This window comes from Betta splendens, chromosome 8, assembly GCF_900634795.4.
Source record: "Betta splendens chromosome 8, fBetSpl5.4, whole genome shotgun sequence".
NCBI classification, from domain to species: Eukaryota; Metazoa; Chordata; class Actinopteri; order Anabantiformes; family Osphronemidae; genus Betta; species Betta splendens.
In genome coordinates, this window is record NC_040888.2 from 11452093 (window position 1) to 11464997 (window position 12905).

Sequence of the window (12905 nt, forward strand, 5' to 3'; positions counted from 1 at the left end):
CGTTTTAGTTCGGGAGAGACAGATCAGCTGATACAGTGTGCGCGGAGAAGCCAGCGGTTTACTGCCGGGCTGCCGCGCTTCCTCATTAATTATTCATGCAGACATCACAAACGTAACGAGCCTCACGGTGCGTCCCGGGGAATGAGGGGGGGGGGGGGGGGGGGGGGGGGACAAAACGCTTTATTTTTTCTGACTTACTACTTAAAGACACGCAAACACTGACAGCGGCATCGTAAACCCGCAGCTCCTCGTATTTTGAGAAGTTTCTCAAGGCTCGCGGATGATGCCGGTAGATACAATTAGTTTGATTGCTTAGCAACTGAGCATCACTTCTGAGAGCAGGTACAGAGGGTAAAGCTCAGGCGGAGCGTCGTGCTCGCACGCGGCTGTTTCTGAAGAATGTTTTTCCCCAAACTTCCATGCGAAGTAGCACGCGGCGTCGCTCCGGTGCCGCTTTCATGTGTCAATCAGCGGCGCAACGCAGCACGCTGCGTCTCAGGTTAACTGACAATGAGATTGTATCCACACCACAAATAACACACACCCACACACACACACACACACACACACTTGCAGAGTCATTTACTGCTTGACAGGGTTCAAAATTGTATCTTTGTGCTGCACTGCAGGTCTACTGAGCAACCAGTCTTGGCCTACTTTTGAATATCTGGAGGACTGTCTTTGCTTTATCTGGGCATTTGTGCCCTCTCCCCACTTTATCTTTACACAAACGCTGTAATGTACAGGACGAACATGTACGAGCAATCTATTGAGCTTCAGAAGCCAAATGCAACAGCAGGTCAGTGACCCTGTGGCCACGTGACACTTCTTAATAACCTGTCAGTCACAATTATAGCACGGACCCTAATAGTGGTCAGTCATGGTGTTTGTCACTGTGCTCTTACCCCATCTGCTGGAGATACATAAAACCAGGACCTGCTTGTCTCCGGTGGCCCCACATCCTGCAGCGGACGGACGCCCATGTAATCGCCCTGCACACAGCGTCCCAGCTCCAACTTCCACCGGTTCCTTTTCCCTCTCTCGGTCGGATGGCCGGCGCCGAGGTGCGGCGGGGTCACGCGGGACGGCGGCTCCGACGCGGAGCGCAGCGAGGCTTTAATTTGGTGTGCCGCGGCCGTGACTCTCCCAGCAGAGACGGTGCTGTGTTTGTTTTGCGGGTGTGTAAATTAGCGGTAATTCGTTTGCTCAGTAATGACGTGGGAGAGGTAATTAGGGCAGTGTTGATGGGTGCATTAATTAGTCTCTAGTGTCTGATGCTAATGAGACCCTGATTCGCTAGTGTGAGCTTGCGTTTGCATGTGCATGTGTAAGCCATGTATCTGTGAAGGCCTACTGTAACCACTATAGGTCATGTCATGGGGAGTGTGGGACGGTGAGGCAGTGGGTAGAGCGAGAGAGAGAGAGAGTGTGTGTGTGTGTGTGTGTGTGTGTGTGTGTGTGTGTGTGTGTGTGTGTGTGTGTGTGTGTGTGTGTGTGTGTGTGTGTGTGTGTGTGTGTGAAGGGCACATGTCCATATCTGTTTATAAGATCCCCTTTAATCCTGGTGCCACCATGATGTCCGCTACGCCTGGCTGAGCAGCGATCCCTCCATTCAACCATCACGGGGGCCAATGGACTCCCGCTCACACATCGCACACCGAACACAACCGCCAGGAAACCGAGGTGTGCAGCCGCTCGGTCACACTGCAGTGGTTTCAGCGCTACAGCTGCATCGCAATCATAAATTCACCCCGACCCATAAAAACGTCCCGGACACAAAACAGACAACACAGGGAGCCGTAATGGATGACAGGCAGTTTTATAAGTGTGCTCAGTGACAGGTCCACTTCACAGATAAGAAGGATCCATCTGTATGTGGTCACAGCGGGGCAGTGCTACTACACTACTCTCTCGCTGCTCTCAGTCAGGATGTGACAAGGTGGGAGCGTGCGGTAAGAATTTATGGCATATTACTGATGTGGCATTCGTCATAGCAGCAGCAGCATATACAGTAAGGTGAGGGGGGGGGGGCTCCGGAGCCTTTCCAGTGGTCTATTCTAATCACATTTATTCATGACTGTCCTGTTATACATAATCCATTACTATTCCTGTATCCTCTGCTGTTCCGCGCTGTCGCTCACTTCTTCACCCCCTCTGCTTTTTCCTGTGCAACTAAGAAAGAGGGAAATTCACAGCGGCATGTTTAAGGAAACTACAGCAAATAACCACAAATACAATAAGGTCATGCACATGCACATCACGCTGACCTTTACTCAACTGTCAGAGAGATATTTGCCTGACCTACATGTAGGGTGTGCTCTAATTCACTGTTTTGGATCCATGGCGTCGTGGAGGAAAGGAGGAAATGAAGGCGGCATACCTCGAACCTCCAGCTTGCACTGCACTTGATCCTGCCCGAGATCGTTGACGGCTCTGCAGCAGTAGACGCCCCCGTCGAACAGGCTCGGCTTGCGGATATTCAGAGTCAACACGCCCTGGTTGTTCTGCATCAGGAACTTGGGGTCTTCGCCAATAATCATGTTATTCTTCATCCAAATGATCTTTGGCTGCAGAGGGTTGTGTGTGTTGGAGGAGGATGCATCATTGGCAGGACAGAGGAGAGAGAGGAGAGGAGAGGAGAGGAGAGGAGAGGAGAGGAGAGGAGAGGAGAGGAGAGGAGAGGAGAGGAGAGGAGAGGAGAGGAGAGGAGAGGAGAGGAGAGGAGAGGAGAGGAGAGGAGAGGAGAGGGAACGGGGAGAATATAAACACAGCAAGAGAGGTGAAATTAGGTCAACACTTCGGCTTGACAAATCTTTGTCGATTTGGTGGGATTTTTTTTATAAAAAGACTGTTCACAGATCTCTCTGCTCCACCTCTTGTTCTAACTTCAGACATCATACACTCCTGCTGCAAAGGCATCAGATCCTCTCCGACTACACTCACCGTGTGACACTCTAAACTCGTACTTACGACGCTCGCTTGCAGCTAAAGGGCCAATCTAGGTGGAGTGTGAGCAGGATGGGGGGGGGGGGGGTACAGAAGTGTAGTGTATAGTGCTTATATAGTGCACAAAACAGCTGAGACAGAGCTCCTCTGTGTTCTTCTGTGCAACAATGACCAATCGCTTTTCCTCCATATGAAAACAACTTCATCCTCAGCTTACTTCATCCTGTCAAGTGCCTTTGTTTTATTTCTGGAATATGCACAAAATTACTTCTGCATTATTTATACAGTACTTTGTTTTACCCTTCTATCAGCCTCTACAAACAGAGTGTGAGGTCACACTCATGAGAAACAAGTACAAATGATTTTTAGGAGATTCAAATAATCCTCTTTTCTGGAGGTGAACCAAAATCTAATTGATTAAATAGTTAGTAATGATGATAGTAGATCTATTAACTGTAAGGGTCCATGCATATGCACCTTGGGGTTGCCACGGACGGCACAGCTAATGGCAGCGGCGTAACCTGCAACCACACTTCTGTCCACCAGGGGCGCTGTGAACTTAGGGCAGCTGTTGACGTCTCTCTCTTTGAAGGCAGGAGGTTTAAAAGCCAGACCTGGACGGAGTGGAGTCAAGTGTTTAGTCTTAGTTTAAACGTAAACATCGCAAGATGCAGAGCAGTGTCAAAAAAAGTGAAAAACAGTAAATTTACTCAATAAAAAATACTGATGATAAATCGTGAATATCATATGAGAGATTTATGGATTTCATATAAGGAAAGAGCCTCAGACAGTTGGAAAACCAAGGCATCTCATGAATTAATCATAGCATATTGGTGAGGAGCAATGCAACATGCTTTATTTTGACATCCACGTCCCAACCATAAATGTCACAATGTGGACGCGGCAAGACTTTAAAAAACAAACGTTGAAGCCTGATTTGTAACGCGCTGTAATCAACAGCAGCCGCTTTGCGAGTGTTTTCCTTTCGCATCTCGTTACAACGGCGAACCGCTGTAATTTGCAGATTATCGTTTGAATCGCTGAGACGGGGAAACTTTTGATTTATGCTGAGGTCAGACGGAAACAATGATAAACAATCCCCACAATTTTACAGGCCAGACTGCTCCTTGGAACACAAAGGAGATTGGCTGGTTGGCTGCCAGACTTTCTGGTAGAGTAAGCAAATGCAACAACAGTGGCAGCATTTGGCTGGTGGCAGGTGTTAATTTCCCAGCCTAGTTGCTTTCAGAACCCGTGGACAGTATTAAATGTTATTTAACAGTCTGTCAAAGAATGTTTACCATTTCCATAATCAGTACAAATGAATTTTCCTTACAAACACATGCAGGAAACCAACAATTAACTACTTGAATTGTTGTTATGTTATCAGTTATTGCATGTGTAATGTGTTTCATTAGGTCTGACTAGTTTTCAGCATCTCTGTACGTTTTAAGTGAATACAACGGGTCTATACTGTAGCTCAGCAGGCACTGGATGCTCTTTGGCATCAAAGGCAAAACTATCACGTTAAAGCCCACGTCGCTCTGCGGGGATTTCATTACCTGTTTTCGTAATGACGGCGGCGTTCTTGCTGATGCCGGGCTCATCGCTGAGGCCACAGATGTTTTCGCTGAACACTCGAAAGGAATACTCGTTCCCCATGACCAGGTCAGACACAGTGCAGCTGGGCCTGCGGTTGTGCTCATAGACCGTGAACCACTCCTAATGTGGGCGAGCGAGGGAGGCAGACAGAGAGAGAGGAGAGGTTCAAAGAGGTCCATAGCCAGGGTGGAGACCCAGTGTGTATAGTGTAAGCTGCCATCGCCTCCTTTCTCCAGCAATTATCTTCTTCCACAGCCTCACCCTCCATTCATACACAATATAACCACTGTGGCTTTGCAGGTATGTGGCAAATCCCATAACTACAGGAAGAACCATCTTGATGGTCCACTCAACAGTTGTCGATGTTGGAAAATAGCAGCGAGGGAAGGGCCTTTTGGTGACAAGGGCTCTTTAGCTTCCCATCCAGTCCTCCCAGTCATCCGGATGCTGAGTTTCCTCTGGTTGGAGTGTGTCGTGATCATGTGGATAAATTAAAACCAACAATGGCACATGTCCCTTAGCATCCACGCTCCTCTGACCTGGATCTAATCATTATTTCCCTTCCCTGAAATCTGATCAAACATGCTGTAAATGTGAAGGAGAGCGGCGTCGCTTCCTGCGTACCTTCGTCTTCAGGTCGGCCTTCTGAATGGTGTATCCAGTGACCTCACAGTTGCCGTCATCTTTAGGTGGCTTCCACTCCAGAGCGGCGTTGAAGCCCCAAACGTCTGTGACGTGCACTCCAACGGGGGGACCCGGTTTGTCTGGGTGGGGTGGAGGCGGGGGGCACAGTTATGGTTGAGATAACCAGCAGATAGACACGCTTTTAGAGGTGAGAGAGAGGCTGAAGGGAGAGAGAGGTGGATTGATAAAGAGATTTGAAGCAGGGAAGACCCACGAAGGGAGAGAAATCAACACTCGCAGCAGTAGATTGGCAGATTAGCAGAGCTGACGACGAGCGGCTTCCATTACTAGAAAACCTGTGGTGGCAAAGAACTGACGAGCTGAGAAACAGCAGCACAGTGCGTTTGTCATGGATTCTGCAGCAGTACTGTACATACTGTAGTAATCTACATGCCATTAGTCCAACAGTGCTCTGCACCCCAGGTTGTCCCCAGTAATCCTCCCTGTAGCGACTCCTCGCGACAGAGCGTCTGAACGGGGCTGCTCATTAGCTCAGCCGTCTAAGCAGAGGAAGTGACAGAGCACCCCGTAAAATTCAGACCTAATCCCGGCGTGCGAGGAAATGATCCCGGTGGAGCCCCCGCCGAATAATCCCACCCAGCACCCCGACCTGTGGAGACGAGCGGTAAGCCGGCGGCCGCAAAGGCAGAGCAGGAGCCAGGATTATGTGAGCGAGAGGAACGAGGGCTTTGATGATTCGCTGCTTTGAGTAACAGATCCTAAGTAGTATGAAATTAGGAATTATCATCAAATTAGAGGAAAAAAAAGCCCCGGCATGTCACAGATTTGGGCTCAGTTCAAACAGGTTATTAACCCGGGGGGGTGTTCTGCTCAAGCCTGAACCGGTCTTGGGGAGAACTGAACCAGACCCACCTACGATCTGGATGTGTATGTCGGCGTTGTCCTGCATGGTCTCGATCTGCACACACAGCGTGTACCTCCCGGAGTGGCTTCTCTCGGCCGAGCGGATGAAGAGGATGGTGTCACGCTCGCTGGTGCGGGTTCCCACCGATTTGTCCTCCAGGGGAACGCCCTCTTTGAACCAGGTCACGAGAGGGCGAGGTTTCCCCTGGAAAAAACACACGCGTTACATCCATGGATTGGGTCAAGGTGACATGTTTGAGATATTTGCCTTTATTAGATGTTTGCAACAGGAATTCTGTTTTATTTGAAATATATAGCCGTGTCTCAGCTTTAGTTACGCTACGTAGAACTGTAGGTGCTCTTTTCTCCCAGGAGAACGTTGCGTAGCCACGTCCTCGAACAACGAGCTTTTTATACACTTCTTCAAACGCAAGCAGGAGCCAGGGTTCACTTTTCTCATCTATTTTTATTTGTAACACTGGCGTCCCCTTTGCTCCTCACTGTTAGCTCCTTTCCACCATTACCAACATCTGCAAGTCGCTGTCAAGTGCTGCCCTTAGCTTTCTTTAGTAGAAAGGTTTACAAATCAGATCTGCATTTCAGAAACGGAAAAGCTTCCATATCAGATAAGAAACAGGTCTGTTGTCTGATTGTTTCCAGTAGTGAAGAGCATCTGGTCATGTACCAGAACCCGAAGGCAAGTCTGCCTTAAAAGAGGCTCTTCACTGTTTTGCCTCCTGTCTTTGGTGCAGCTGACTTCAACAAAGTCACTTCAGTGTTGGACCAGAAATCCCTCTGCCGTGACCAAACTTATGTGGATACAAAGTGCTCTTTACTGCCTCTTTCCCCCCTTTTCTGAAGTTGTTGGTCTTAAATGCCCCAGGGTCTGATCCAGCCATTTCACACAAGATCAAAGTCAAAGCAGCCCATGTCGTCTTCAAACACCGTTGTTGCTCGAGCATGTCAGAACAGTTTTTCTTTCTGTTATTGCAAATCTAGCGTCTATCTGTCTAAACGCAGAGGAAAGCGTTGGCCAGGACTGGACTAACCTGGAAGGGGATTACCAAGTTCACCTTCTCGCCCACAGTCTGGATGAGTTTGGTTCTCAGATGGCGAGGCAGGCGGATCTTTGGATTCTCTGACAGGCAAACAGCAGGAGCAACAGAAGGAGGAGATAAATGAAATAAAGTCGTTAAATCGTTTATGAAAGAAGTGGATTTAACCTTATTTAACATCCATAACACAGTTTTATTAATATTAGCTTGTTACATTTCTTAAAACATCTCTGACCCATGATCTCTCTGATGGTGACAGCCTGGGCGATAACAGCAGGGGGGCTTCGCCCGGCAACGTTAACGGCCACCACCCTGAACAACATCTTTTCCCCCACTGGCAGGTCCTTCACCCTGTACTGGTTCTTTTCCACTGGTGTCTCATTAGCCTGCACCCACTGATCACCTGAGCGTCAACACATGAAGAGAAGAAGTCGCACAAAACCACTCAGAAATACCCAACGAAGTAAAGTGCATGTGCTTGAGGACAGTTTGGAGGAATTTTTACATTCCAAGTACCAGCTGTGAGCAAAGATAAAGTTTTATTATAATGTAATGTCTCCTAATCCACAGCATGTTTCATTTGGTTTAATCAGGCGATAGTGCTGAATTCTGAGGTAGGTGAATTCTCTCCAGGTTCTCCAGCTCCTCCCACAGTTCTCTTAGTCATTTGTTAGTGTCTTGAGCCAAAGACCAAACAACCAAGTTGAACCACAATGTGGATTCAGAGATGTTATGGTGATTAGATAGGTTTCACGATTGATTTACTGCCTCTATGACCCCTAAAAATAAAGTGGGATCTATTGGCAAATAATTACTTCCTTCTTTGCAATACTCGATGATGTAACCGTCGATGCCTCCCGCCCCGATCTTCTCTGGAGGACGCCACTTCAGAGCACAGGTAGTGTCTGTCACATCATCCACCGTGAGACGAGTGGGTTCGCCGGTGGGGGCTGAGAGAGACAGGAGCTAATTAATGCCTTAATACCCAGTGTAAATGGAATGGGAGGTAGGTTAAGCTGCTCCAAAATGAGCATTGTGCAAAAAGCCTCTGTTAATTAACCATTCTGCTAATGACAAATGGCAACGCACCAATGGGCATGAAGGGCTTCGAGTTTGCACTGGGTTGAGAGATGCCAATGCCGTTGACTGCGAACACTCTCATCTCATAAAGGACACCTTCGATCATCTTCTTAGCCTCGTACGCGGTGGACTCATAAACGTCAAAGTTCAGCCTGGTCCACCTGGACGAGCCCACCTTCTTCCTCTCCATTAAGTAGCCTAGAAGAAGCGTTAAAAGCATACGGTTGGGTTCAAATCAGCTCAGTGCCATTTTTTTAAAATGGTTAAAACGGACAAACACGCTAAAGCTAAACTGCTGTTCTCTCCTGGGACGGAGACATCAGATGTGAGAATTAGAAACTGTCTGTTTCAGACGTACCTTTAACAGGAACTCCGCCGTCGAATGGAGGAGGGTCCCATGTGACCGCGGCATAGTCCTCGCCAACTGATGTGCACTTGACATTCTCTGGAGGGTTGGGCACATCTGGAGAGGCAGGTTACAGTTAGAAATGGTAAGAGAGGAACAAGCTGAAACAGAAGATTCGTTCTCATTCTGTGTAAATGTTTTCTATCCTCGTTTCGGTTCGAGGCCAAATAACTCGGTGCAGCTGGGAAATAAAGGAGCGCCAGGAATCTAAAAATGTGAGGAGAAAATGTGAGAGCGTGTCACTGACCGACGATCCTGACATAGATTTCGGCCTTGTCCTCGCCGGCGGGGTTAGTCACCGTGATGCTGTAGGGCCCCTCGTCCGCTCTCTCCGCCCCCTCGATGACGAAGCTGTTCAGGGTCTTTCTCGACTCCACGCGGACTCGTCCTTCGGCCTCAGCCACCACCTATCTCACCCGCGGGACAGACGGGGGGGGGGGCAGACAGAACAAAGGCGGTTCCTGAAGAGAGCCGTGTCACGCGACAAAAGCACAGCTGCCACAATGACAGGTGATTCACCCCCTCCCACTCCACGCGCCTTTGTGCCCATCAGTGACTAACGGCCCGGCTCGCTGATTGACGCACAAAGGTAGAAAGTATCTGACGCGATTCCGAGTGTGTTGGAGGTGAAGGGTGAGAACCGTCTCCGCTCTGGCTCACATTGTCTCCTTTCATCCAGCACACGGTGGGGGCCGGCTCGCCGGTGATCTCCACGTCGAAGCGGAGCTTGTTCCCAGCTACCACGGTGATGGTGTTCTTGTTGCCAAAGGAGCTGGTGTCCAGGTGGATTTTGGGAGGATCTTCAGCAAGGACACGCACAGAAGAACAGTAAACGTGAATCGTGAAACATCAGCATCATGCAAAACAAGCTCCCAGCATTTTAAGCAGTGAATTGGTTTCGTGTCGTTTCGTGACGCCAGGCGTATCATCACGTTCCCTCATATTTTCAAGGGACGCGCTCATCAGTGTTGAGCCACAGCAGCTACGCTGGCTCTCAGTGATTCACACCTCGTTACACTGATGTCAAAATGCACTCCGGGGTGTGTCACTGTGACATCACCGTAGGGTGCGGGAGAAACACACTTAAAGGCGTCCAATCAAACGGCCTCGTGTGCAGCTTTGCTTTATAGCAGTGTACAATAACAGCAAATCTATAATAACACTGGAAATAAATGTGCTAAACCGACCTTACCTTGTCTGGGGACATATTCAATTTTGATCTCTGAGGAGAAACACATGAATGTTGATTAGCTATTATAATATTATAAACAAAGCATCACTGCTCTGCTGTACATTTAGGCTGCTGTGTCTTCACCTAGGAAGTTGAGCTTTGCAGAGAGAGAAAGAGCATAACCATCAGGGACAAAGGTATAATCTCCAGCATCTGAAGGCTTCACATCATCAATTGTCAGCTTGTGGGTCCTGGGGACATGTTACCAGATGTTACCAAGGAGACGACGCAATATGCAAAAGACAGTTGCCCTGGCAACATACTTCATGAGGCAATACTGCAGTGGGAAACATACTATATGGCTTGTGTGACCACTGTCGACTTGATGTATTTCCAGCCATAGGCTGTTACGAGGGAGAGAACGCTGACACAAGCTCTGGGCTCTGATTGTGGAGTGTGTGTGTGTGTATGTGTGTGTGAGCTTCACGTGGATGCAGTCTGTTCAAATGTGGGTCAGACCTCTAAAAACCGGTTTCCCTGACAGTCAAACACGGGCCCACGTCGGTCTGATACAGTACCGTCCAACGTGGGAAATTTTGATGCGATCGCTGGGCTGGACTTCAACGTCGTCCTTGAACCACTTCCCCGTCACCTTTTCATCGGACACTTCGCACTTGAACACGGCCTGTTCAGCAGACTTCACCGTCAGGTCAGCGATGCTCTGCAGAACCTCCAGCTCCTTATCTGAAGCGAAACACAAATACAGAGCAGTCCAGACAGTGAGCAGGTGCTCACTGCAGACATAATGATGAAACATGACAGTGCATCAAAAGTATTAGGGGTTATTTTTTTTAAAATGAACAATTACAGACTCTTCAAATCTTGTGTGACACACTAATGTGAACTTCCTCCGTCCTCTTGGGGGAGATAGTGCTGCGGGCTTTTAGGATGCACCACTATGTCCACACTGAGTGTCCAGTGAGCAGGAAGGACACATGCTAATCAATTTACCAGACTCATCTGGCTCGCCGCTTTGCAGCAACTGGGACAACTTGGAGAGGCTTGAGGGTGACACTGGGCCCACCCATCAATTTCAGAGGTGTACGAGAAAATTGGCATGACGAACAGTGTGATGAAGCACTGATACAACAGATTAAAGAAGCCATGTTAATTATGAAATGAGCAACGGCTAATTTGTTGCTCTTCATGCCCGTCAGAACGTAACACATCAACAAGTGCAAGTGAAAATCTGCTTTAATGTGGTTCAAACATTTTGTAACATTGTAGCTCCATGTGTGGCCAGTTTCTGCTGTTCATTAGTAAAGAGCCACTTTAACCCGCTCAGTGAGTAAATGTCAGATACTAACAACCAACGCACCTTCCACTTCCAGCTCTGCTTTGGATTCTCCTCCAGTGGTGAAGGCGTAGTACATCCCCGCATCCTCCTGCGTTGCTTCATTTATGATCAACATGTGCTTCCTCCCATCTTTTTTAAACCTATACTTTGAACCCGCAGTGTCTCTGTTCAGTTCAACTCCATCTTTCATCCTAAGGAAGACACACACACACACACACACACACACACACACACACACACACACACACACACACACACACACACACACACACACACACACACACACATTAAAGTAGTAATAGTAGGATTAAGCATTGTTAGCTGCTACACAACTTTCACAGTTTTTGTACACGACAATAGAAAACGTGAGCCTCAAAAATATTTTAGGGTCCTATTGGCTGTGAAAACTCTGTGTGTCACTTGGTGACTTGGTTAATGGCTCACCACTTCACAGTGGCTCCTTCCTCTGACACTTTAATCTCAAACTCCACCTTCTCACCCACAACAGTGTGGACGTCATCCAGCAGCTTGGTGATGGTGACCGGAGGCTCTGAGGACAAGAGGAGAGTCAGACGTCAAATACAGGAGGATGTTCAATCAGCTGCTCAGTGGCTGTCATTTGTATTAGTTGCTGTGTAATGTTTTATGTCACACTAGATGCCTTTAAACGCACATACATGTATGAGGACAGTGAAACGCAGCTTAGACATTAGCAGCATATCCTAGCCTCAGTGTGAACATCTGTTCAGAAAGCACGTGTGACAAACCCTCGTCGTCATGGTAACAACGACACATGTGGTTGCAGCCTTCTCCTAAGACTTTTCTCGCAACACAGCTCGGCGTGGATCCGTCCTGACCTCTTCTATGTATAGACTTTGTTGCTCTCCGCACAACTTCAGCCGAACGCGGCTCCTTTGTTCTGGTCGTATTCACAGCCGCTACATAAATGTGGATCATAAGCGGAGACTTGCACAGATGACCCAGAAGGTCGTTTTGACAAGCGCTCTTACTCCTTCTCCTCTGTAGTTACAGCGGATGGAGAGTGGCATCGCTTGTCTCCTTCCAAAGTGACAGAAAATACCAGCCTTTTGATTTGGATAACAGGACAATATACTTGTGAAGACTCTATCAGTGCCGCCGGTCACACCTGTCTTGTGGAGGTGGAAGGTACTTCACGTCTCCTGAGGTGGTGTGAGTCTTGTTGCGTAACCACATGGCATAATGCTTGATGCTCTGCTTGCCTCGGCTATTTGTCACTGTCAGCATCCAGTCCCCCTCCGGACGTCTCGGTTCGCTCCAACCTCAGCTGGAGAGGCCAGAAACTTTCTAAAGGACCGTCTCGAAAGCACAAGACATATGTGCGATTCACTGTAATGTCTTGTGTGTAAATCGGGGCTGGTCTGCATGCTGCATAATAACCGAGAGCACTTCCTTCAACAATTTATGCTGGAGATGCAACAAGCTGAGGTTTGATAGCTACAGCGTGTTTACTTGCTCCTGTCTGGCCTAAAGGTTTGAATAATGAACCACTGTCTAGTGTAGAAGATGTCATCAATTTAAACCACATCATGTGAATATTTCTATTACTACCTGTACATATTATAACTGTGCTGTATTCATCCATCTTGCCTAGAGGTGGTTGAGACGATTCTCACTGCTTTCAAGTTCGTTTCCGGCATTTTCAACTGCAAGAGAATCACTAGAATGGCAGCATTCAAAAGCCAACCAGTGCTTTCTCAT

At 48.1% G+C, this 12905-nt stretch overlaps 1 protein-coding gene across 2 annotated transcripts in view; it reads right to left on the reverse strand.

Moving 5' to 3' along the window:
• Positions 1 to 1803: 1803 nt before the first annotated feature.
• Positions 1804 to 12905, reverse strand: part of mybpc2a (myosin binding protein Ca) — a 34398-nt gene continuing 23296 nt past the window's right edge. For both annotated transcript variants that reach the window (XM_055510908.1, XM_029159599.3), the window contains 18 exons: positions 11610 to 11715; positions 11187 to 11356; positions 10387 to 10552; positions 9953 to 10059; positions 9830 to 9859; positions 9298 to 9437; positions 8885 to 9044; positions 8590 to 8694; positions 8241 to 8429; positions 7967 to 8101; positions 7387 to 7554; positions 7146 to 7234; positions 6106 to 6301; positions 5173 to 5312; positions 4509 to 4668; positions 3424 to 3560; positions 2381 to 2567; positions 1804 to 2172 (listed from right to left, as the gene is read on the reverse strand). In XM_055510908.1, coding sequence (XP_055366883.1) covers positions 2138 to 2172; positions 2381 to 2567; positions 3424 to 3560; positions 4509 to 4668; positions 5173 to 5312; positions 6106 to 6301; positions 7146 to 7234; positions 7387 to 7554; positions 7967 to 8101; positions 8241 to 8429; positions 8590 to 8694; positions 8885 to 9044; positions 9298 to 9437; positions 9830 to 9859; positions 9953 to 10059; positions 10387 to 10552; positions 11187 to 11356; positions 11610 to 11715 — 2420 coding nt within the window. In that variant the 3' untranslated portion in view covers positions 1804 to 2137. The remainder of the gene's footprint in view (positions 2173 to 2380; positions 2568 to 3423; positions 3561 to 4508; positions 4669 to 5172; positions 5313 to 6105; positions 6302 to 7145; positions 7235 to 7386; positions 7555 to 7966; positions 8102 to 8240; positions 8430 to 8589; positions 8695 to 8884; positions 9045 to 9297; positions 9438 to 9829; positions 9860 to 9952; positions 10060 to 10386; positions 10553 to 11186; positions 11357 to 11609; positions 11716 to 12905) is intronic.